This window comes from Eschrichtius robustus, chromosome 10, assembly GCF_028021215.1.
Source record: "Eschrichtius robustus isolate mEscRob2 chromosome 10, mEscRob2.pri, whole genome shotgun sequence".
Lineage (NCBI taxonomy): Eukaryota > Metazoa > Chordata > Mammalia > Artiodactyla > Eschrichtiidae > Eschrichtius > Eschrichtius robustus.
Window position 1 is genome coordinate 78,394 of NC_090833.1, and position 26,789 is coordinate 105,182.

General features: G+C 48.3%; 1 protein-coding gene across 2 annotated transcripts in view; it reads right to left on the reverse strand.

Moving 5' to 3' along the window:
* The window catches only part of CACNA1B (calcium voltage-gated channel subunit alpha1 B), a 187,085-nt gene that overhangs the window by 63,928 nt on the left and 96,368 nt on the right, over positions 1-26,789 (reverse strand). For both annotated transcript variants that reach the window (XM_068553631.1, XM_068553632.1), the window contains exons 18-20: positions 25,611-25,717; positions 17,977-18,795; positions 16,801-17,018 (exon numbers count right to left, since the gene is read on the reverse strand). In XM_068553631.1, the coding sequence (XP_068409732.1) occupies positions 16,801-17,018; positions 17,977-18,795; positions 25,611-25,717 (1,144 nt within the window). The remainder of the gene's footprint in view (positions 1-16,800; positions 17,019-17,976; positions 18,796-25,610; positions 25,718-26,789) is intronic.

Below are 26,789 nucleotides of genomic sequence, written 5' to 3' on the forward strand. Positions count from 1 at the left end.
CATCCCTCACGTGTTGGGAAGCACCTCTAGTGGTCAAGGGCAGCCCTCCAAAGAGGAGCTGAAGGTGAGGCCACTGGAGGCAAAAGGGCCCTGAAGGAAGGGAAGGGAGATCTGGAAAAACAGCAGGTGTCCAGGACACAGGTCTCCTTGGAGAAATGGCCGATTCCAGGTCTGGGCAGGAAAGGTACACAATGATCCTGGAACGTTTTGTCACAGATGAAAGCAGAAAGCTGTCAAAGACAACAGGCTGTGAGAAGGTAAAAAAGCCAACTTTAAGGGGCTCCCACTATCCAGAGACAGGACAATTTGAGCATCAGAACTAACAGTGAGTCCAAAGGACTGAAACACACCAAACACGTTAAAATCCAAAGATTCATAACAATAATTTTGTTAAAGCTCTCGATGACTGTATTTGGAGTTCCTAGTGTACCAACTCGCTATTTTGAAAACTCATATGTAAAGGGACGGAATTAAGCGTGTATCTTGCTAATACAAATACAAACTGTATTTCAGGGTAACCAAAGAGTTGATGAGGGAAGTTCTTCCTTATAGAAAATGTCAGAATAATTAATGCAGAGAGCATGATAGAATTATAAATTCACAACTGTGCAATGCCAAATAAAATCACAGATCTGGGTGACCATCATCAGTGCCTACTAGATCACTAGGGGAAAGGTTGGTGGAGAACTTTACAGTGGACGGATAGGGCTCTACCCACCGAGCAATCTTAACACTGCCCAAAGGAAAACACCAGATGGTATGTGGCTCCAGATGGAACATGAGATGAAGCACACAGCCAGCCGCCTAGGAAGCTTCCCCAAAGAGTTTTAACCTGATCACAGTCAAGATCTGCGGTTCACAAACAAGGGTGATTTTGCCTCCTAGGGATACCTGGCAACGTCTGGAGACTTTTTTTTTTTTTTTTTTTTTTGGTTGTCACAACTACAGGGTACTACTGGCATCTAGAGGGGAAAGGTCAGGGACGCCGCTAAACATCTTAAAACGCACAAGACAGCCACCACCAACAAAATTTCAATAGCGCCAAGGTTCAGACGGCCTGTTTTAGGATCTAAATATCAGTTAACAGGAGATACTGAGGACAGAGAAATGTGTTAAGTGACACCATGATGCAATCAACCCAATCCAGAACGGTTTACAGTTTCTTCAACAAATAAATGGCATGCAGAAAACAGTCACAGAGTAAAACAGATGTAAACAGATTAAGCTAAGTCAAATGAGCAAACCTCGTTTGGATCCTGATTCAAACAGATCAATAGTAAAAAGTTATTTTTGAGATAACTGGTAAAATTTGAACTTGGGATAGGTATTAGATAATACTAAGAAATTATTATCAACTTTGCTAGGTGTAATAATGCTATTGTGGTTGTTAAATCCTTAATTGTTAGAGATGCTTACAGACACAGTTATACCTAAAGTGATTAAAAGGAAAAAAAAAAGTGAAACATGATTGGCAAAATGTGGATAATTGCTTTGAGGGTGAATGGCAGCAAATAGGGGTTCATTATACTTGTGTCTCTACTTACACTCTTTCGATTTTCCATAATAAAAAGGTTTTTATGTAAGCAGCCATAGAGAGAAGAGAGAGCCACACAATGGAAGCATTTGGACTAATGATTAGCTTCTCTACAGAAACAGCAGGAGGCAGAAGACAGTGGAATAGTCTCAAAACACAGAGAGGAAATAACGAACCAACTAGAATTCCATACAAATTGAAACTACTGTCACAAACAATGGCAAAAAGATTTTTCAGGCAAATTGAGAGATTTACCACCATCAAACCTCACTAAAATAAATTAGAAAAGATGTTCTTCATGCAGAAGGAAAAAAAAGCCAAATGGATGATCTGAAATACAAGGGGTGATAAAATACAAGAAAAAAAAAATGAAATCAACAGGAAAAAACTTTTTAAACCAATAAAGAAATCTTTGCCATTTGGAAATTCAAAATTGTACTTATGAATAACTAATGGATCAAATAATAAATCATAATGAAACCTGGAAAAAGATTTAGAACTAAAAAATATGACATTTCATAACTTGTAACATAAAACTAAAATAATTCTTAGAGTCAACGTTAAAGCCTTAAACACCCTAGCAAAGTAGAAAGGCTTGTGTCAGAGCTGAGTATTCAACTAATAAATGGGCAAAGAGATTACAATAAGAAAGCGGAAGAAAAGAAACAATAAATAAGAACATAAGGACTTCCCTGGTGGCACAGTGGTTAAGAATCTGCCTGCCAACGCAGGGGACACGGGTTTGATCCCTGGTCTGGGAAGATCCCATGTGCCACAGAGCAACTAAGCCCGTGCACCACAACTACTGAGCCTGCACCCTAGAGCCCTTGAGCCACAACTACTGTGCTTGCGTGCCACAACTACTGAAGCCCACTCGCCCTAGAGCCCGCGCGCCACAACTACTGAACCCACGTGCTGCAACTACTGAAGCCCGCGCACCCAGAGCCCATGCTCCGCAACAAGAGAAGCCACCGCAATGGGAAGCCCACACACCGCAACAAAGAGTTGCCCCCACTTGCTGCAACTAGAGAAAGCCCGTCTGCAGCATTGAAGACCCAACGCAGCCAAAAAATAAAAGAACTAATGAAACAGAAAAAGATATGATAGAGAAGCTCAAGAAGGCCAAAGTTGAGACTTCAGTAGCCTATTAAAATGGACAGAACTTTAGGGGGAAGAAAAGGGTTTATCAAGGGAAGGAAGAAGGGAGGGAGGGAGGGAGGGAAGGACGGAAAGAAGAAGAGAAGGAAGGAAGGAAATTAAAAATGTAATGTGGCCATAACTACAAATCCAGTGGAAACTAAAAAGATAAGAGGCTGGCTCCCATAGACAACAGCAGTCACCCACACTCAGATTTCTCCCTGCGTGCTCCATAACCCATGTGGTTGATAAGGAGAGGTGATAAAATTATCCACAGTCCATGCCTACAGCATATGGGAAACAAGAAAACTACAAACTTGAATTTACATGTAAGTGGGAAAACAAACCCCAGACCTGCAGAATCAGGCAGGGATTGTATGGAGAAGGGAGAGTGAGGAGGGTCCTAGAAATGCTGGAACACAGACAACATCAACTCATTCATCTCATTCATCCACAGGAGAGAAGCCCCCCACGCCCCCGCCACCCCCCGTCAAGCAGGGAAATACTGAGAACAGGTTTGAGACCTGCTAGGTCAGGGTGTTGCTTCTGGGGACTTGGAAGGAGGGTCTTGGAAAGTACAAGGCACTGGAGATGGCAACCTGGAGAAGACGGTGAGAGACGCGACTTCAGTGGCTCAGTGATGTAGGGAAAGAAGAAACAAGTGTCTGAGGTCCAGGGTCCTCCAGAGATAGGATTTTATCACAGAATTAGAACTAGACAAACACTCCCCACTAGGCACCACTGAAAAAGAAACTGGGTTTCACTGTACTAAATAAGAAGGTGTTCTTGAACTAGAAATCAAGTAAGCTGCCCAAACCCCTCCCCTACTCTTCACAAAATCACATGTAATTTTTGGTCCAGGAGACTGTAACATACTTCCTCATTATCAGAAAAATGAACCCAACAACCATACAAAGCTTCTACATAAGAACATAGAAAGTAAGGATGAAAACCTTTCAGGTAATAAAAATACTCAGCAAAAAAACAACTGCAAAGCAGAGGAAAACTGTTACACAACTTTCCAACATGAATTAAATACAATTAAACAAACAGTTGTTGATAAGGAAAAAACACCACAAATCAGATTCAAAAGCTCAAAATAAAAATGTATGGACAACTAGGTGATATGAGATGAGAGCTGACCAAACAGGAGAGAAATTGAAAAAAAAGACAAAAATATCTGAGAAATAAAGTTAAAGAGAAAAAATTGTCTTGGAAATCACAAGGAGACAACAGATAAGTCCAAGGGAAAATAGATATGACTGAAATTATAGCAAGGGAAAAAGAATTTAGGAGTGAAATGAAGAATGAGTTTTCAGAAGGGTAAGAGAGAAATCCATACAGAAGATAGGCAAAGGAGATTTAACATCTGTATAACTGGAATGCCTGAAAAACAAAAATAAAACAATGTAATAGAACTAACATTTAAAACTGTAATCCCACAAATTTTTCCTGAAATGAAATAACACCTATCAATTGATTTTTGACAAAAGTACCAAAGTATTCCATGGAAAAAGACAGCGTTTTCAACAAACAGTAATGGAACAAATGGACATCAATGGTGGTGGGGGAGTGGATAATGAGAACCTCAACCCTTACCTCATGCCATATATAAAAATTAACTCAAGACTTCAGCTTCTGAAAAGATGGAATAGAGGTACTTTCTTCCATTCATCCTTCTAAGCACAACTAAAAACCCTCGACATCATATGTAAGGCCAACCTAAGAAGATTCTGAAAGGTGGAGAAAAGAAGGCAGATTTGCTGGTATCTTGGAAACTGAGGAACAACACAACAACAGGTTTTTTTTCTGGGTTTTTTTTTTTTTTTATGCCTCATATACCCTTGGTGCTGGAGAAGCCAGCAACCCAGAATGCCAACAGGAAAGATTTTTAAAGGCCAGCTCTCCCTAGTGACAGGACCAGGAAAGGTAGAGCCTAACCAGGTGGGAAATTTATAGTCAATAACCACTCTACTAACACCACAGAAAAAAACCGCAGCCCTACTTCCACTCATATGAGCAGAGGCCAAGTGGGGAGCCTAGACCTCCACCCTCACCAGTCTGTAATGAGGTATCCAAAGCCCCTACTGAGGTGGTATCAGAGAGAGCCAAGTGAGTGCAGGAACTTTCATACCCACCCTGTGGTAATAATAAGACTCCCAACGCATGCAGTATCAGAAAAGATTACATGGGTAGCCTGGACTTCGATTCTTACCCAGAGGTAAGGAGGCATCCCCTTCCCTTTATCTGCTAGAGTGAATCTTAGTGGAAAGTCGGGACTTTTACCACCACCCAGAGGTAATGAGGTCAACCCTTACTGTGTCAATGCAGGCCATGTAGGGAACAGTAACAAGGCTTCCCCTCTCTCCCAGACAAGACGGTATCAGTGGAGGCCCAGCGGGGAGCTAGAATTCCTAGCTCAGCCCAGCTGGGACAAGGAACCCACTCCCACTGGGTGTCAATGAAGGGCAAGTGAGGAACCTGTATTTCACCCCAATTTGTCAATAATGAGGCAGCTCCCCAACCCTCCCCCTGTTGGTGTGTTGTCACAGCAGACCAGCAAAAACAGAAGACTTAAATAAGACTCAGAGGCTCATAACATAATATCAAAATGTTTAGGTTTCAATCAAAAATCACTTGTCATACCAAGAACCAGGAAAAACTCAATTTGAATGAGAAAAGACACCAAGATAATACAGATGTTAGAATTATCTGACAATGATTTTAAAGCACCCATCATAAAAATGCTTCAACAGATGATTAAAAACACATTTGAAACAAATGAGAAAAAAATCTCAGCAAAGAAAAAGAAGATATAAAGAACCAAACATAAATTTTAGAACTGAAAAATACACTAACTGAAATTAAAAACTTAATAGATGGGCTCAACAGCAGAATGGAGGGCACAGAGGAAAGAATTAGTGAACTGGAAGACAGAACAATAGAAATTACTTGATCTGAACAACAGAGAGAAAATAGACTGAAAAAAGTAAACAGAGCCTCAGGGACCTTCCGGACTATAACAAAAGATCTACCATTCACGTCAACAGAGTCCTGGAAAGAAAAGAGAAAGAGGGCAGAGCTGAAGACGCAGTCAAAGACATAATGGATGAAAATTTTCCAAAATTGGCAGAAAGACATAAACCTACAAATTCAAGAAGCTGAGTGAACCCCAAACAGGATAAACCTAAAGAAACTCATGCCAAAATACATCATAATCAAACTTCTGAAATACAAAGACAAAGAAAAAATCTTGAAAGCAGCGAGAGAGAAACAACATCTTACCTATAGGAAGAAAACAATTCGAATGACAGTGGATTTCTCATCAGAAACCATGGAGGTCAGAAGGATGAGGCACACGTTTTTTCAAGTGCTGAAAAAAAAAGAACTGTCAACCCAGAATTCTATACCCAGTGAAAATATCCTTCAGGAATGAAAGGAAAATCAAGACATTCTCAGATGAAGGAAAACTAAGAGAATTTGTCACCTTCAGACCTACCCTAAAAGAATGGCTAAGGAAGGTCCTCCAAACAGAAAGTTATAAAAGAAGAAATATTAGACTATCAGGAAGGAAGAAACAAAGAACAATAGAAAGAGTAAAAATACAACACACTTTCCTTCTCCTCTTGAGTTTTCTGAATTACGTTTTACAGTTGAAGCAAAAATTATAACACACAATGATGTGCTTCTAAATATATGTAGAGGAAACATTTAATTATTTTATACATGCAGAGGAAAAAGAGAGGTAAAGTTTCTATACTTTACTCCAACTGGTAAATGACAACCCTAGCAGACTGAGACAAGTTATATATATGTAATACTTAGAGGAGCCATTCAAAAAACAATACAAAGAGATACACTCAAAAATACTATAGATAAATCAAAGTGGAATTCTAAAATGTAAACAAGTAACCCACAGGAATGCAGGAAAAAGAAACCAGAAAAATAAAAAACAGAAAGAATAGGGGGACTTCCCTGGCAGTCCAGTGGTTAAGACTCCACGCTTCCAATGCAGGGGGCATGGGTCTGATCCCTGGCTGGGGAACTAAGATCCCATATGCTGTGTGGTGCAGCCAAAAAATCAAAAATCAAAAATAGAAAAAATAAACAATAGGAAAAATAAAACAGCAGATGTAAGCCATAATATATAATTACATTAAACATAAATTGTCTAAATATGCAAAAAAAAAGAACTGACAGAGTGGATGAAAAACATGACCCAACGATATGCTGTCTACAAGAAGCTAACTTAAAATATACCTATATAGCTAGTTTAAAAGTAAAAAGATGAAAAAGATATACGTCTTATAGGCAAATATTAATTTAAAAAAACAAGGGTGGGTATATTTATATCAGATAAAGTAGACATCAAAGCAAAGAAATTTATCAGGTATAAGGGACACACTACACAATGATAAAAGGGTCAATCTTTCAAGAAGACAGAATTCTAAATGTGTATGTACTCAGCAACACAGCTGAAAAATATGTAAAGCAAAAACAGACAAAACTGAAAGAAATAGACACTTGATCTGGATAGGGGTTTACGAAGCACATTTATAGTTGGATACTGGAACATCTCTTTCTCGACAATTGATAGATCTAGACAGAAAATCAGCATGCACACAGAACTCCACAGGACCCAACAGGATCTAACTTATACTTACAGAATACTCCACCCAGCAACAGCAGTATACATATTCCTTTCAAGCACACCCAGAACACATACCAAGAAATGCCATCTCCTGGGCTATTAAACAAACCTTAACAAATTTAAAAGAACTGAAATCATACAGAGTGTGTTCACTGACCACAAAATAATCAAACTAGACACCAAACAGAAAGATAACAGGAAAATCTCCAAACACTTGGAAACTAAATAACACATTTCTAAATAAACCATGAGTCAAAGAGCAAGTCTCAAGAGAAATTTTTAAAACAGAACTGAAAGAAAATGAAAAGATAACATATCAAAATCTGTGGAACACAGCTAAAGCAGTACTAAGAAGAAAATTTATAGCACTAAACGTTTACATTAGAAAAGAGGAAAAGACTTAATCTAAGCTCCCATCTCAGGAAACTAAAAAAGAGCAAAATAAACCCGAAGCAAACAGAAAGAAGAAAATAATAAAGAGCAGAAATCAAATGCAAATGGAAACAGAAAAATAGAGAAAATCAATGAAACAAGAATGCGTTTCTTTGAAAAGATCTATGAGAGTAACAAATTTCTAGTAAGACGGACAAAAAAGAGACAAGACACAAAGCACCAATATCAAGAGTGAGACACGGGCAGTCACTACAGATCATGAAGACATCGAAAGATAATAAGGGAATACTGCAAACAACTATACACACATAAATTTGACAACTTAAGGGAAATGGGCCAATTCCTTCAAAAGCACAAACTAATGCAACTCACCCAGTATGATTACATAACATAGCCCTATTAAGGATAATTTTTAAATTCCAAAAAAGAAATGTTTCATTGGCAAATTCTATCCAAGATTTAAAGAATTAACACCAATTCTACACAGTCTCCTCCAAAAAACATAATAAGAAACACTATCCAATTCATTTTATGAATTTAGTATTATTCTGATACCAAAACCAGACAAAGAGTACGAAAAAGAAAACTGTAGCGCAATATCCCTCATGAATCCAGAGGCAAAACTCTCTAACAAAATATTATCAAACAGAATTCAGCAATATATAAAGATAATTATACACAATGACCAGCAGAGTTTATCCCAGGGATGCAAGGCAGGTCAATATTGGAAAATCAATCAATGTGTAAACTACCATGTTACAGAAGAAAAACCACATGATCATATCAATTGACGCAGAAAATCTGATAAAATTCAACACTCATTTAATATAAAAATTTAGAAAAAAAAGCGACAGAGGGGAATTTCCTCAACTTGATAAAGAACATCTTAAAAAAAAAAAAAAAAAAAAAAAAAAAACCCCAAAGCAACAGCTAACATCATACTTAATGGTGAAAGACTGAGTGCTTCCTCCTCCCACAAGATGGGAACAAGGGAAGAATGTCAGTTCTCACCACTGCTATCCGACACTGTACTGGAAGTCACAGCGCCACAAGGGAAGAAGGGAAATAAAAGGCATACATATCAGAAAGTAAAAAATAAAACTGTTCATTTGCAGAGTACTTGATTCTCTATATACTAAATCCCAAGGAATCTACAAACACTGAGGGGAAATACAAACCAAAATTGCGTAATTCCTTTAAAATCTGGTGAAAATGAAAACACCAAATATCAGAATCTATAGGCTACAATTAAATTAGTAACCAGAGGAAAATTCAGAGCCTTAAATAATCGTATAATAAAAACTAAAGACTAAAATAAACTTAAGTCTCCAACTAAAGAAGCTAGAAAAGGAATGACAAAGTAAAACAAGGCAGAAGGAGGGAAATAATGAAAATAAAATTGGAAAAAAAATGATTTTTAAAGAAAACCATAGTAGAACTAACAAAGATGCTGGTTCTTTTTATAAAAATCCACAAAATGTATAAACTTCTAACTAATTTAATCAAGAACATAAGGGGGAAACACAAAATATACAGGATAAAAAATAAGAAGGGGGAAAAAAAACAGTGAGCCAGAGCAAATTGTTTTAAAAACTTAAGCCACTTCTTTGCATAGCTCTAGGTACATAAGTTGGAAAACCTAGATCAAATGGATCATTACAGTTTACCAAACTGATCTTAGGAGATAAGAAAGTTTAAACAGACCAATATCCATACAGAAACAGATAAATTATCAAAGAATTATCCTAACAACAACAACGAAAACCAAACCCAGATGATTTCACAAAGGAATTGTACCAAATCTTTAAAGACCAAGTAATCCTAATGCTACTTACACTACCCCAGAAAAGGAAAAGAAGCAAACGTTCTAATTCTTTTTATGGATCAATAATAGGTACATCCTACAGAACATCTCCTCTGGTAAAATTTCTCAACAGAGCACCTCTTAGTTTTACAATACTCACACCTCAGGAGGATATATGTATCTCTCATTACAACGTTGTTGAGGCTTTCTTGACTGTTGTTTATGCAGGAAAAATGTATACATCCCCAAAACTCAAAACACTGAAAACTGTCAGGCAAGATTCCAAAGTCAGTTGGTTAGCTATCAGAATCATGTGTGGATGTTTTTGAAAAGTGCAAGTTTCACTGAAGGAGGTGCCCAAAGCAATTGCTTGTTAACAGCTATTTTAACTGTGGTGATCAGGAAACAATGTATTAAGTGTTTTCTGTGATTAACTGTGCTTTAGTTCTGTTTTAAGAAATTGGTTGGGGATTTTGAGTACAACTAATTATAATACATTATAATTTTTATAGTGCATTACAATTTTTTCCATCTAAAATAATGGGAAATGGGACTCCCATTACAACATGTGATTTTCAGAAATGGATTAATGAAGTTAAGGAAGAGATAACTATACAGCATTAATACCTAAACCTTATGACATTTGAACATAATATAGGAAAGCTACAGAACACATCTCAATATCCTAAAATACATCTCAATCCAAAAATCCTCCATAAAGTATCAATATTATCAAACAGAATCCAGCATCACATTAAAAAATAAATATGATAACCTAGTGGGGTTTATTCTAAGACTGCAAAGATAGTTCAAGATCTGAAAACTTATTAGTATAAATCCCCATATTTAAGGGGAAAATATATGATCTCTATGGATGCCGAAAAGACCTTCAACAAAATTCAACATCTATTCCAGATAAAAAAATACTTACTGAAAAAGAAATTAATGAACACTATAACATGATCTTATACACACACAGACACACACCTCTCAAGCCCAAAACCAGAATCTTACTTAGTGTAGGCAGAAGCAAGGTAAGGGTACCTAGTAACTCCAATGTTAGTATATTAGCTGGTGAAATCAGGCAAAAGAAAGAAAGAAAGGAAGAAAGGAGGAAAGAAGGAAGGAAGGAGGGAAGGAAGGAAGGAGAGAGAGAGGAAGGAAGGAAGGAGGGAGGGAGGGAGGGAGGGAGGGAAGGAAGGAAGGAAGGAAGGAAGGAAGGAAGGAAGGAAGGAAGGAAGGAAGGAAGGAAGGAAAACTTAATATTTGGAAAGGAATAGTTACAACTGTATTTGCAAAATTTTGCATAATATACTTGAGAAAAACCAAAGAGAATCAATGCTAAAACTAATGAACAATTTGAAGATACAGAAAAGTAGTAGGATACAAAATTAACATATAAAAGTCAATAGCCTAGATTTCTGCTCCTAGCAGAAGTAATACCAGGGACCAAGTTAACCCTCCCACCAGTAACAATCAAAAACACCAGACATTAAGAAAATGAAAAGACAAGCCACCAACTGGGAGAAAATATTTGCAAATCACATATCTGATAAAAGTCTTTATCAAAATTATACAAAGAACTCTAAAAATTCAACAATTAGAAAACAACAACCCAATTTAAAAGTGGGCAAAATGTCTGTTTTCAGACCACAATGAAACAAACTAGAAATCAATAACACAAAGATAGATCTCAAAATATGTAAAGCTCAAACAACACACTTCTAGAAAACATACGGGTCAAAGAAGAAATTTCAAGAGAAATACTAAAATATTTTTAACTAAATGAAAATGAAAACACAACTTATCAAAGTTTGTTGGATGCAGCAAAAGCAACGCTTAGAAGGAAATTTATAGCATTGAATGCATAAATTAGAAAAGAAGAAAGACCCAAAATCAATAATCTAAGCTTCCACCTTAGAAAGAGAAAAAAGAGCAACTTAAATCCAAAGTAAGCAGAAGAAAAGAAATCATGAGAATTAAAGCAGAAATCAATGAAACTGAAAACAGCAAATCAACAGAGAAGATCAATGAAACCAAAAGTTGGTTCCTTGAAAAGATTAGTAAAATTGATAAGCCTCTAGCCAGGCTAGCTAAGATAAATGAGGGGAAACACAGATTCCTAATATCAGAAATAAAAAAGGAGACATCACTACTGATCCCATGGACATTAAAAGGATAATAAATTAATACTATGAACAACTCTATGCCCACAAATTTGATAAACTACTTGAAATGGACCAATTCCTTGGAAGGACACAATCTGCCAATATTCAAGAAGAAACAGATAATCTAAATAGGTTTATATCTATTTCTTCTAAATAGGTTTATGTCTATTAAAGAGATTGAATCAATAATCAACTACCTTCTAAGTCAGAAAACACCAGGCCCAGATGGGTTCACTGGTGAATGCTAGCATATATTTAAGAAAGAAATCATACCCATTCTCTACAATCTCTTTCAGAAGATAGAAGCAAAGGGAATACTTCAAACTAATTCTAGGAGGCCAGCATTACCCTGACACTAAAACCAAACAAGCCATCACAAGAAAACTATAGACCAATATCTCCCATGAATACAGATATAAAAATTCTCAACAAAACATTAGCAAATCAAACCAAAAAAAGTATAAAAAGAACTATATACCACAACCAAGTGGGATTAATCCCAGGCATGTGAGGCTGGTCCAACATTCAAAAATCAATTAATGCAGGACTTCCCTGGTGGTGCAGTGGTTAAGAATCCATCTGCCAAGGCAGGGGACACGGGTTCGATCCCTAGTCCAGGAAGATCCCACATGCCGCAGAGCAACTAAGTCCGTGCACCACAACTACTGAGCCTGTGCTCTAGAGCCTGTGCGCCACAACTACGGAGCCCACATGCCACAACTACTGAAGCCCGTGCGCCTAGAGCCCGTGCTCTGCAACAAGAGAAGCCACCACAATAAGAAGTCTGCGCACCGCAACAAAGAGTAGCCCCCCGCTCACTGCAACTAGAGAAAGCCCGCGCGCAGCAATGAAGACCCAACACAGACAAATAAATCAATTAAATTAAAAATAAATAAATAAATAAATAAAATTATTTTTAAAAATCAATTAATGTAATCCATAATAACATCAACAAACTAAAAAAGAAAAATCATATGATCATATCAACAGGTGCAGGAAAAGCATTTGACAAATCCAACACCCATTCACCATAAAAACTCTCAGTAAATTGGAATAGAGGGAATTTCCTCAACTTTATAAAGAATATGTACCAAAAAAACCTACAGCTAACATCATACTTAATGGTGAGAAACTCAAAGCTTTCCTACTAAGATCACGTACAAGGAAAAGATGCCCCTCTCACCACTCCTTTTCAACACCATACTGGAAGTCCTTGCTAATGCAATAAGGCAAAAAGCAACAACAACAACAACAAAAAACTATACAGATTGGGGAGTAAGACTAAAAACTTGTATTTGTTTGCAGATGACTTGATCACCTATATAGAAAATCTGAAAGAATCAACAAAAAAACTCCTGGAACTAATAACTGATTTTAGCAAGGTTGCAGGATACAGGGTTAACACACAAAAGTCAACTGTTTTCCTATACAGCAACAATGAACAAGTGAAATTTAAAATTAAAACACAACACTATTTACATTAGCACCCCACCAAAATGAAATACTTAAGCATAAATCTAACAAAATATGTACAAGATCCCTATGAGGAAAACTACAAACTCTGATGACTGAAATAAAGGAACTAAATAAATGGAGAGATGTTCCATGTTCATGGATGGGAGGACTCAACATTGTCAAGTTGTCAGTTCTTCCCAACTTGATCTATAGATTCAATGCAGTCTCAATCAAAATCCCAGCAATTTATTTTACAGATATCAGCAAAATGATTCTAAAGTTTATATGGAGATGTAAAAGACTAAGAATAGCCAAAACTTCAATATTAAAGAAGACCGAAGTTACAGGATTGGCACTACCCAACTTCAAGACTGACTATATAGCTACGGTAATCAAGACAGTGTGGTATTGGGGAAAGAATGAACAAATAGATCAACAGAACAGAATAGAGAGTCCAGAAACAGACCCCCACAAATAACAGTCAACTGATCTTTGACATGAGAGCAAAGGCAATACAGTGGAACAAAGATAGTCTCTTCAACAAATGGTGTTGGAACAACTGGACATCCACATGCCAAAAAAATTGATCTGGAGAGACTTTACACCCTTCACAAAAATTAACCTAAAATGGCTCATAGGCCTAAATGTGAAATGCGAAACTATAACACTCCTAGGAGATAATGAACAACTTTTGCTCTGTGAAAGACATCAAGAGAATGATAACACAAGCAACAAACTGGGAGAAAATGTTTGCAAAAGACACATCTGATAAAAGACTGTTATCCAAAATATACAAAGAACTCTTAAAACTCAAAAATAAAAACAACAACCTGATTAAAACATGGCCAAAAGACCTTAACAGACATCTCACCAAAGAAGATATACAGAGGGTAAATAAGCATATGAAGATGTTTCACAGCGAATGTCATCAGGGAAATGCAAACTGAAACAATCTGATACCATGACACACCTATTAGAATGGCCAAAATCTGGAACAGTGACAACACCAAATGCTGGCAAAGATGTGCAGCAACAGCAATTCTCATTTATTGCTGGTGGGAACATAAAATGGTACAGCCAGTTTGGCGGTTTCTTACAAAACTAAACATATTCTTGCCATACGATCCAACCATCACTCTCTTTAGGATTTAGCCAAAGGAGTTGAAAACTTATGTCCACACAAAAACATGCACACAAATGTTTATAGCAGCTTTATTCATAATTGCCAAAATTTGGAGGCAACCAAGATGTTCTCCAGTAGTTGAATGTGTAAATAAACGAAGGTACATCCAGACAGTGGAATATTATTCAGCACTAAAAACAAATGAGCTATTAAGCCATGAAAAAACATGGAGGAACCTTAAATGCATATTGGTGAGTGAAAGAAGCCAATTTGAAGAGGCTACACACTGTATGATTCCAACTATATGACATTCTGGAAAAGGCAAAAGAACAAAGACAATGAAAAGATCAGTGGTTGCCAGACGTTGATGGGAGGTGAGGAGGGATGAATAGGCAGAGTACAGAGAATTTTTAGGGCAATGAAAATATTGTGTGTCATGTTACAATGATGGATATATGCCATTATACATTTGTCCCAACCCACAGAATGTACAACATCAAGAGTGAACTCTAATGTACCCTGTGAACTTTGGGTGATTATGATGTGTCAATGTAGTTTTTTCCTTGGTTTAAAAAAAAAAAAAAAGCGCACCATTCTAATGAGTGATGCTGATAATAGGGAAGGCTATGCATGTGTGCGGGCAGAGTATATGGAAATCTCTCTACCTTCCTCTCAATTTTGTTCTGAACCTTAAACTGCTCTTTAAAAATTTGTCTCTAAAATTTTTTTCAAATAAAAAAATTTAAAAGTGGGCAAAAGATATGAACAGGCACCTCACCAAAGAAGATATACAGAGGTCAAATCAGCATATTAAAAGAAGCTCAAGATCATATATCATTAAGGAATTGCAAATTAAAACAATGAGAAATCAATACACACTTACTAGAAAGGCGAAAATCCAAAACACTGACCATACCAAATGCTGGAGAGGATGTGAAGCAACAGGAATTCTCATTTATTGCAGGTGGGAATGTAAAAATGATATAGCCAGTTTGTTAGACCAGTTTCTTACAAAGCTAAATGTAGTTTTACCACACAATCCAAAAACCATGCTCTTAGGTATTTACCCAAATGAGTTGGAAATGTATGTCTACACAAAAACCTGAACACGAATGCTTATAATAGCTTTATTCATAATTGACAAAATTTGTAAGCAACAAAGGTGTCCTTCAATAGGTGGATGGATAAATAAAGCATGGTCCATCCAGACAACGGAATATTATTCAGCACTAAAAAGAAATGAGCTATCAAACCATGAAAAGACACGAAGGAACCTTAAATGCACATGGGTAAGTGAAAGAAGACAATCTAAAGAGGCTACGTACTAGGTGATTCCAACTATAAGACATTCTGGAAAAGGCAAACTACAGAGAGAGTAAAAAGATCAGTGGTTGCCAGGGTTGGGGAGGAGGGGCCACACCTCGACTCCCGGGGACAAAAACCATGTGGGGACCCTCAAGCTAATCCAGAAAGAATCAGACCCGGGGGCTGGTTTCGGGAGTCTGGGAAGACAGACACACTACTGCCATGGGAGGTGAAACGACAGAATGGACCAGGAAAGCCTTCTTCCAAGGAAGCAACGAGGAAGGGGAGGCTCAGCGGGCAGGGCCAGCCACCCCCACTGCTACACCTGGCGCTGTGCACTGTACATCAGCCCCAGGCGAGAGCACCTGAGTGAGAGGGAACGGGCGCGTGCACGTGTCTGTGTGTGGACACGTCTGCAGACAGGCAAGCGTGTGGCAGCACCTGGGTCTGCCTAAGGCTGAATCTTCGTCTGGAATTCCAAGTCACCTCTGCCCCTGGGAATGTTTTCTTCTATCCTTGGTGTTCACAAAACGCCCGCGCACCTGCGCACAATGTGAGGGGCCTGTCTTTGTCACCTGCAGGTTGGCATTTTATTTACACTGTGCCCTCAGTGCCCGCACACAGTCAGTTGTGGAGTGGCTGCTCCATCATGACCTCACATACGGTATGAGGGGGCGGGGGGGAAGAAAAAGGGAAGCTCAGGCAAAGGCCTGGGAGGAACTGCAGAGCCAGGACCATAAGTAAGTGGGTGGAAGACCACCACCCTGAGACCCTCCTCCTCTCACCCACTAGCTCCCGACCTCAGTCAGGTCTGTGGCCACAGTCCTTAGCAGCGTTTGTGCGACCATGAAGAGCCGTGACCATGCTGTGGTCTGTCTTCCCGACGAGGCTCTGAGCCCCACGAGGGCAGCCCAGTCCCACCCCCTCCTGCCGTGCCCCCTGCACTCTAACACCATGCCTGGCACTTACCTGGTAACTTGCAAATATGGTTGCAAGGAAGCAGACTAGAACTTAAGTGACATGTAATAGCAATAGTGCTCCTCCAGGGCACTGGAAAGCAAAGGGATATCGAGGCACAGATGCTGACAGCAAAGACTTTCCAGTTGGGGAACAATTCACAGAGGCAAGCTCCGTCCCCAGGTGGCTGCCGTGGAGCAGGAGGGAAGGGGGGAGAGCAAACCGAGCCTGCACAAGGTGGGCCCTGCCCTGATGTTCTGGGGAGATACTCACTGGGAACAACCGTGGTCTCCCCAGGAAGGCCAGTCAGCATCACTGGGATATGCACAGTGGTGCTCGGATCCGAGGGTTGACTGCCCATTCGAGTAACGTTCCGCTGATTATCTGCATCCTCTGGCTGTTCTTCCACCTTCTCTAGACAGGTGCTGGGCAGGGCATGCACAGGGCCCACACCCATTACCCCACTGGCCTCCAGGTCACAGTGCAACTCCCTGCAACCAAGAATGCACATCAGATTCTGATGAAGAGCCAAACTCCTATTCAGTCTGCAAAACCCAGCTTCTTAAACCCCTATCCAGATCAAATAAATCCCTGATCACCTCCTCTGTCATGGTTTTTATCACCCTATACATTCCTGTTTTTAGGTCTGAAAAGTAGGGACAGGGCTGACTCACCTGTTTGTCCCTGGCACAAGGCCAGGCATGGCAGATATCACGTTATGCGTATATAACAGAACTGTTTGCAGAACGAAGAAGCCTGGAAGAGGATGTTACCCTAAGCCACCCCACCTGGGGCCCCACCAGGGCAAAGGCTCAGCACAGAGCTCTGCACACAAAGACAGTGCCCAGGTCGGGCTGATCCTGAGCTGTGGCCTCTGGCTGCATGAGTTCTGGGTGGTCGCTGGCAAGCATGGAGACTGCTGGCCTCAGCCTAACAGCGCCTGTTACCCCTGGGTTCTCACAGAGTCACCGTCAGATCCTGTCCCAGCCAGGGACCAGGCTGGGCTGGCCTGGGATGGGGGTCCTTTCCGTCATGGCCGCATAGCCCAGCCCCCTCCCATTCCACCATTTAGTCCTGTGGCCTCCTCAGGCTTCCCTCAGGCTCTCCTGACTCGCCTTCCTTCACGGGGTTACACGTTTTTCTCTTCTCCCTGGGGCACCTTTTCCAAGTCTCTGTGTCCCAAACCAGTCCCAACACTTTCACCCTAAGCCTCCCTTCCTCCCGGGCGCCTTAGAGCAACGCTCCCCACCACGCAGGTGTAAACATCTCACACGCCGCCCCAACAAGGCAGGACTGTCACCACTCCAGAAAGGGGCTGAGACAGCGGGCTGGGCCGCCCGGCCAGGTCCGCACCCCTGACCTGCGTAACCCGCCCAGCCTGCCGCTCACGGGCTGGTTCGCACGTCCGGCCCAGTCGCCACTCCCCACACGCCCCCCGCGCTGACTCGCCTGGGCTGGTGGTTGCGGAGCTCCTTGTCCTTGCCCCGATCCTCCGCCTCGCCCTCCTTCTCCGCGGCGGCCTCCTTCTCCGCCTCCTCGTGCGTGGACGGCGCCTTGTGCCGCGCGCGGTGCCTCCGCGCCGGCTCCTCTCCGCTCTCCGCCTCCCGGGGGCCGGCCCGGGGGCCGCCGCGGTGCCGCGCTCGCCGCTCGCCCCTAGCCCCGGGCGCCGCGCCCTCCCTGCCCGGCTCGGGCACGTGCCGGTGCGCGCGGTGGCGCCGGGGCTCCCGCTCTGCCGCCTCCTCCGGGGAGCCGCGCCGGTGGTGGCGCCGGCCGCCGTCGGGTCCCGGGCCGCGGCCACGCTCGCTCCGGGCCTCCCGGGGGCCCGCGGCCTCCTTGCTGCGGCTGCGGCGCGGCCGCGCCCGCTCCTCCCGGGCCCCCGGCTCCGCGCCCTCCGCCTTCGGGGCGTCCGCCGGGTCCTGCTCCCCCGCCGGCGCCGGGGCCGGGGCCGCGGCCTTGTCCCTGTCTCTGTCGCGGTGCCGGTGATGCCTGCGCGGCGGGTCCGCGCCCTCGGCAGCCTCCGCGCCCTCGGGCCGGGCCTTGCCCCCCGCGGGCCCCCGCGCGCCGTCCCGGCCCGGCTCCACCACGAGCGGCCGGTCCAGGTGCGTCTTCATGTCGGGCCGCAGGTGGCGGGAGGTGGCGAAGCGCAGCCGCTCCTCGGCGTCCATCTCGCTGTACAGCGCCTCGCAGCTGGCCCGCAGGTTCTGCAGCCGCAGTTGGCTGGCCCGCTGCTCCCACACCGAGCGCGCCTTGGCCGAGTTCTGATGCCTGCTGTGGGGAGACCCGCGTGAGCCGCGCCCCCAAGCCGCCCCCCACCTCTCTGCCTCGCAGGGGAAGCCACGGATGGACACACAGCGATGGAGAGATGGCAGAGGGCGCAGTGGGGGGGCGGGGGGGCGGCAGGAGCCCTGGCAACCCCAGCAGAGTCGAGGGGCAGAGTTGGCGGCCGATACCCAGGGAAACAGACCTCATCCCTGCCCCCCGGGGGGGCGCCCGCAGATGGTGAGAGCCTGACCTGGGGGTGGGGGCTCAAGGCCGGGGGGCCAGGGGTGCAGAGCAGTGGGAATGACAGGCACCAGCATGAGGTGGCAGACAGGCTTCCCGGGCAGGTGGGCTGCCCGCCAGGAAGGCCAGAATGGGGCGAGGAGGGGGGCAACGTCCCAATGGAGCAGGACTGAGGAGGTAGGAAGCAGGCTGCCCAAGGAGGGGCTGCTCCACCTCCACCTCCAGGAGGGGAGCCACTGGCCAGAGGAAGACAGGGTGTCTGAGAGGGAAACCGAGAAGAGGCGGGTCATCAGGAGCGGAGGGGACAGTTACCCAGGAAGCAAGGGGCCCCGGGGGCGGCTGGCTCTCGCAGGAGTCAGGCAGGGACTCTCCCTGCGGTGGTCAGCCCCATCTGGGCAGCTGCCACTCAGCTCAGTGACCATTTGCTGAATGCCCAGGAGCGCAGCAGGCAGGTCTGCGGCTGGACACTACGTCCTGTGGTCAGCAGTGCCCTCCTCTCTCCTGGCTCCACGGGGGCTGAGAGCTCTCCAGCGCCAGGAGTGGCCTGTGGTCCAGGCTCAGCCCTCACTAGACAGGCTTCTAAAGGCCTTGACTGCCCCCCAAGCTCACCCACACGGTCACAGGTGGGGTCCACAGCCCAGGGTGCGTGGAAGCCCTTTGCATTCTGGGATATTTGCTGAACAAGACCCCAAAGTTGGCGAGCTGGCACCACCTCGGCCAAGTGGAAACCTCCTCAGAGGCCAGTCTCGTCCTGCAGCCTCTGCAGGTTTTGGGACCACTGTGGGGGCAGCAGTGGCAGCACGAGAATGAGGATGGCTGTGACACCTGGATCAGCGGCCACCTCCTCCAGCCCTCACAACCCCCTCAGGAATTCGGTGCTGCTCTTGTCCCCATGTCACACTGAGCACAGAGGACGTGACTCACAGAGGGTCCACAGCGAGTCACTGACGGAGCCAGGATCGGACGCATGCAAGGGCAAGAGGAAAAAAGTGTCTAAAGGAGACGCGAGGCCTCCGCCAGACTCCAGCTGCACTGACCACACAGCCTAGAGCCACAACCTGAGGGCCTTGGGGGCCCAGGCTGGGCAGGTCTCCACCCCCCGCTCTGAGCCCCAGCCACTGAGCACCACACTGAGTCCTGCCCCCAGGGTGGGGAGCCATTTCCAGGGAAGCACCTTGAAAGTATGAGAGCAGAAGAGCCTGATGCCTGTCCCTGGGGGCCCAGACGGGGGGCAGGGAGGGCAACGTGTGGGGGACAGCTGTCAGCCTCTCTGACCATCTGCTGACCCACACCTTCGGCTGCCACCCCAGGCCCCGACCTGCTGCCCCGTTCCCAAGGTCACCTGGCAACAGACCCACCTTCTCTTTCCTTGGCTTCAACCCAGAGCCACTGGGGACCTACCCATCGCCAGCTGACACCAAAACAAAGGGCCCAACGCTGAACTATGCCGAGCCCTGTGAAGTGGACAACAGCCACCAGGGGCGTTCCCCAGCGGTGCAGGAACCCGTGAGGGCTGACAGCCGGCCACTGGTCAGGCTTCCCCGTCAGCCCAGCAGGCCGAGATGGGGCTGGACGCGGAGCCATCGGGCGGCAGGTGGTGGCCTCCTCAGACACAGCCGTGAGCCCTGGGGACCCGCCCGTCAGAACAGAAACAGGCAGGCAGTAAAGGCGAGGGGGACACGTGGTAGCCGGTAGCTCTGCCCTCAGCCTTACCCTCAGACGCGGCTCTGTCTCGCCCAGGAACCAGCTCAAGTCCGTGGAGAGGCGGGGTGCCTGCTGGGCTACAGGCTGCGTGGGGCTGGCAGGCTCCCCTCACAGCTTCCCAGGGCGGCTCCACCAGCCCCACTCCTGCTGGGCTGCCTCTCTGGGCGTCACACCACCCGAGACTGTCTGCGCCTGCCCAGCACGCAGCGGCGCTGCTGGCTGCCTCTCTGGACGTGTCTCTGCCTCTGTGCCTTGCTGGGGGGCGGCAGCCTGCCCCCACCTGCTTGCTGCTCTGTCCCTGCTCTGCCTGGCATGTGGCGCAGCGTGGCCAGCGCTGGCCTCTCACTCTGTGTGTCTCCACCGAGCTCGCAAGCGGCTCAAGAATGTGGGGGGCGGGCCGCGCTCTGACCTACAGTGCAGAGTGGCAGACGACTCTGACCCAGGCGAAGGCCTCGTCTAAAAGCACTCCCGAAGGGGGCACAGGGAAGGGCCCCCCCCCCAACCGCGTCCAGCCCGGCTCGCAGGCAGAGCCCGGCTCAGCCGCCCTGACCCAGACGTGCCGACAGGACTCAGAAGGAGCCTCTGTGGCGTGGCCCTGCTGTGAGGTCTCCGTGCCGAGAAAGCCGGCCATCCCTCAGTCACCCCCAGCTGTGACAATGTGAAGCAGCCCGGGTGCAACACCGTTGGTACCTACGCCCGCATCTTATGCCACCCTGGGAATCAGTCGTTCAGGATCCAGCCTTCTTACCCCACGGACGTCGGGGGCCCAACAGCCAGCAGGTCCGCGTGCTCGTGAGAGCACCGAGCCCAGCTCTGTGCTGGCCAAGTAACGGGGGGCAGGGGTTCAGGGACGGCAGGAGCGCCCGTCACCACCAGGACACGGAGAGGGCACCTGGCCATCTCCAGGGACTTCTCACCTGCACGAAGAAGCTCCTGGGACAGTCAGACTGGTGTCACCCCCAGCAGGGCCACCCTGGGGTTTCTATGGCTCTACCTTAGTCTTTGGCTGGCCTCCGGAAGCCTCACGAGCGGGCAGAAGCTCTGCTCTCGCGAGAACAAGACTTCCTAAGGGTCACAGAGGCACCCCCTCCCCAGCTAGGCAGGGTGAAACAGGAGGACCCCACGGATGTCCTGAGCCCCTAAGCAAGCCTCTACCTCCTGGGAGCCACAAGCAGACAGCCCCAGTGGCACCCAGCGGGGGTCACCTCAGGAGAAGCAGATCTGCTCAAGACACCAGAGTGACAGCACAGGGACAGACAGACAGGAGGACAGAGACCAGGAGGGAGAGGAGGAGGGGCTGAGCCCAGAGAGCCTGACCCCGCGAGCAGGACGTGAGGGCGTCAGGAAGTGTGTGCCCGCCGTCCCCGGCCAGGCTGCGGGATGTGGGCCTGGAGCTGCCCCTGAAGCGAATGACTTGAAGTGGGAAGCAGAATTAGGGGCGGAGAGAAGGCGTTGGCGTGTAGTTATCACGAAGCCATAGATGGAAATTGTAGCAGAGAGACTCACGGTGAGGTTACGCTGGAGACAGATGAGCTGCGAGATACAGTACCTCGAGTTTGCTTTACAAAACTGCACATGCAAAAAACAAAACAAAACAGAAGTGAGAACACCAGAGAGAGTTCTAAGAGACGCCGGAACGGTGTGAGCCGCGTCGGGTCGGGGCACGGGCTGCGGTGTGCGTACAGGCACGAGGCCAGGGATGCCTCCATCAGAACGAGGCCAGCCGAGACCTCGGGGTAAAAGAGAAGCTGAGAGAGAAAGAGCACCACAGAGCAGCGACCCCCACGGCTGGAGGGCAAGAGGGTCAGCTCGGGCCGTCCAGCGCGGCTCTGCGCACACTGCCCCCGGACGGGCAGTGGGGTTGGAAAGAGCGGGCACCACTCGCCCGCCATTCTGATCAGCCCCCCTGCCCCCGCCAGACCTGGCGCCCCACTCCCCTGGCGCCAGGGAGGGCTCACCCCTGTGGTCCCCTGGCCTTCGAGGCGGAGCAGAGCCGGCTGACACAGGGGCCTTGCCTGCCTCCGGCCTCACCTGGGCCCTGCTTCCTGACCACCGTGCTCAGCCCCCAAGCCACCCCGGCCCCTCAGCTCCCCAGGCTCTAAGGCAGTGCCACCAGCTCACCACCGCCCTCCCCAGGGGCAAACAGGTCCTACCACCAGCCCATCTTCCCTTGAGTGTCCTTCTGGAAGTGTCTTTCTGGAAGCTTTTCCAAAATCAATAGAGAGAAACCATAGATCTCTTTACAGTCATTTCCCTCCCAGGGGAGGACCAGGCGGGTCCCCAGCGCTGCCTTCTCAAGGCTGAGTCCACAAGCATTTGTGAGGAGCTCAAAGCAGCTCACCTGCCTGCCCGCCCTGTGTGCAAACGGGCATGTGTATACAAGAGAGTGAGCAAAGCGGTGTGCATGACTGAGTGTGCGAGCTTGTGAATGAGCATGTGAGCTGGTGTGAGTGTGACTGAGACTGTGAACATTCAGAGAACAAGGGTCAGAGCAAGCGTGTGTGAGTGTGAACCCGCATGCGGGAGGGGCCGTGGGCACCGGCACTCATGAGTCCAGTGGTGTCGAGGCCGACACAGCCGAGAGCCAGCAGGGCCGCATCAGCCTGAGTGTCCCTCCCTCCCAGGAGGCTGAGGGGACTGTCCCCTGAGGCCAAGGACACTGGAGCCCCAGCGGCTCTAGGGGACTCGGGCGCCCCTCTGAGGAGGGTCCGTCACGAAGCCTCCGTCCGCTCGGGCACGGCCAGTGGAGCCGCTCAAACACCACGGACACTAACGGCGCCCTGGGCATCAGAGGCTCACAGAGCCCATCTCGGCCAGGCCCCCGTCTCACAGAGCACACAGCACCGCTGCGGGAGCAGGTCAGGGCGGGGTCACACACAGCCTCTCCCACCGCCTCAGAGGCTCGGGCGGAGACGTGAACACGGAGAGGCTGGTGCTGCCAGCAGAGCAGGGAACCGTCGGGGCAGACAGGACAGACAGGCGCAGACAGCTCTGCCCTCAGATGTCTCAGCTCAGTGGAGGAAAGCAAACAACCACGCACGGTGGTCCTCACACCCACCACCCTCCACACCTGGGAGTGGGATCTCCAGGGGTCACATCAGACCCACTGTGCGTGCAGCAGAGATGGGGTGAGGACAAGGCCCAAAGCCGCGTCCCGGGGGAGGCTGCAGGACCCACAGCTGGCCCAAGAGGGGGACGCAAGGGCCAATGCCTGGACATACCCCAGTTGGCCGTGACAGGGAAGGGCCGGCACCGAGCTCAGGGCCTGCTGTGAGGGAGAGCACCAAGTGTCCCCCAGGACCCGGGGATGCAGGTCTACAGCCTGGTTCCTGCGCAGCAGTGTCCCAAACGGGGACGGGGGCGGAGGGAGAGGAAGAACATCCAGACTTCCCTTTCTGGTGTCCTGACAAGCTCCCCGTGGCTGTGCTGAGGGCCCCTCCCCCTGAGGTCTCAGCCCAGGTGGGAGTGGACACCCTGCCGCACGTCCCCAAGGAATGGGCAGCCCTGGGCGGCAGCAGGGGACACAGGACACCACACTCCCCTCCAGAACAGCAGGTAGGCAAGTTACATAGAAACTCCACAGGGCCCATGTGAATAAATGGGTGAGTCACCAGCCACGCCCTCTACGCAGACCGCCAGCAGCTTACGCGGCTCAGGAAGTAACCGGGTCACAGCAAGCCCAAGACCAAGCAGACCGAGCAGGTGCATTGGCCAGACAACAAAACTCCAGAGCAACTGGGCACTGAGCCCCCAGCAGCTGTTGGAATGATGGCGGCTGTGTCCTGCCTGGCTCCTTGCAGGCCCCCTGCACCCCTGCCTGGACTCCCAGGGCCTGGGACCTCCCTTTGCTTCTTCTCCCCCAAAGGCCAGCACTTTCTGCTCACCTTAGAGACAGGTCCTCTGCAAACATCCTCCTAGAAAACAGGCCATGGCCCTGTGACTCCCAGGCGAGAGCGGGGCTGCTAAGGTGCACCCTCGCCGGTGCGTGTACACCCTCCCGCTCCCACAAACGCACCCGCGTGCCAGCGCGCTCTCAGCGCCAACGCCTGTGTCACCACAGACGGGCCTGAGGTGCTCCGACCGCGCAGCACAGTGTGCACAGGAGAGGGAAGCAGCTGCAGAGCTGGGCCCGTGGAGCAGCGTGGCGAGTGGGAGCCGTGGCGGGGGCTGCTGAGTGGGGCGGAAGGCAGGGGCAGCAGCTCCGGGGCGGGCTCAGTCTGGCCCCGAGCCCCTCTGTGCTCTCTCACGGCCACCCAGGGACCGGGATTGGGCCAGACTTTCCTGCCTCCTTCCCTTCCTCCTTGGCTTTTGGCCCTGCGCTGGGGCGTTCTGTCCCAACTCGGAAATCCATAACGGCCCCAGCAGCGCTCTCAGCTGGCCCGGGGTGACCAGAGTCCCCGACGGAAGTCCCGGCCCCGCCTGCACCTCTGCTCATCAGCGACGCCTCCTCTCGACCCCTGTCCCAACACCAGAACTCGATACTACTGGAAACCGCGTTAAGTCTCTTGGGCTGCTGAAGTAACCCCTTGAATCTTCCGGCTCACAAAACACACTTCCGAAAGGCGGTGTGTAAGTCAGACATACCGAATCGCTGGCGCTGCCCAAGACCATCCAGGGGGCCGCCTTCCGCGGTCACTCCCACCCACGGCGTTGCCACACCGCGCTCTCACCCCGGCGGGGAGAAGCGGGGAGGCTTTACCTGGTGGTCTCTTTGCTCAAAGGCCCCCGCAGTGGGGGAGAGCCATTCCCCCGCATCTCAGCTCCTGGGGAGGGGCTGTGCCCTAACAGCTCCAGCCAAGGCGAGGGCCCCTGCGGAGGCCCCGGGGGAGCTGGACTCTGCTCCCGCCACCGCCCACAACCCACTCCGAGAGCCTTACGCGGCGATGGAGATGTTGGCGGCAGACATGGGGCTGACTTCAGCCACTTCTTTGGCCTTTTGCAGAGCAAGCTTCTGGTTGGCTGCTTCTTCCATCTCCTCTTCGTCCTGTTTGGACAGACAGAAATGTGTAGCTAGCCTGAGAGTGCTGTGTCCACTCCGATGCCACCAGCTCTTCAGCCTGGAGCCTCTGAGTCCTTCCTGCCCCCTGAGCCAGCGGGGCCAGGAAGCCAGCTCCTGCCTTAGCACGACCCACCCATGCTCCAGACCCCCCTGCTACGCCCACCTCTGCAGGCAACAGTCCCCAGGGTTTCTGTGTCAGCACCCCCTCCCAGGGCGCTCACAGCTGACAACCCCACTCCAGAGCTCCAGCCCCAGGGACGCATTCCTGCGTGTCAGTCTCATTCCGTCAAAATGCAAACCCACCCCTCCTTTATTCCCACCCGCTCCCCCACCCCGCCCCCCACCCCCCGCCCCCCCCCCCCCGAGCACTTGTCACACTGGAACGAAGTCAGCCTCTGCCCCAGAGAGCTGCCCCAGGGCGAGGGGCAGGCTCCCCACCCTGAGCCTGGGTCCCCGCCCCGCACCACCCACAGGAGCCGTCACCAGGAACGTGTCCAGCAGGGCCACCTTGCAGCCTTTGCGCTTTTCCACCTGGACCCATCGGGTCACATCTGTCTACCTGTGACCATGACTGGCCCTGTGTTCCCCGGCTGTGACCATGCCTGGCCCTGTGTTCCCTTCCCCGCTGAGTTCCTGGAGAGGAGCCCCACGGCTCTCTGCCACCCGGGATAGCGTGTGCTCATGTGTGCGCACCTGCGCAGACACCCCGCCCTGCCTCTGCCCTCTCCATGGGAAGGGAGTGGACATCCAGACAGACCCTCCAGCCCTGACCCCGTGTCACTAGGCAAAACCAACATGATCTGCTCCTCAGATCTAGATAAACAGCTCTAGGCTGAGTCTACGGGCCCTGGGAGGGAAACTAGTCTCTGTGTCGTCCAGCTAGATCGCTGGGACCACCCTTATATCCCCCATTACCCCAATCCCGGGCCCACCTGGCTCCCCCGGGAGCTGGCATTCCCAACATGTCCCAAATGTCCTTGAATCTGCTTTTAGAGGCATGGTAATGGCAACTAAGCCCCCTATTAGCTGTCTGAAGATTTCCCACCATAGAGAAGAG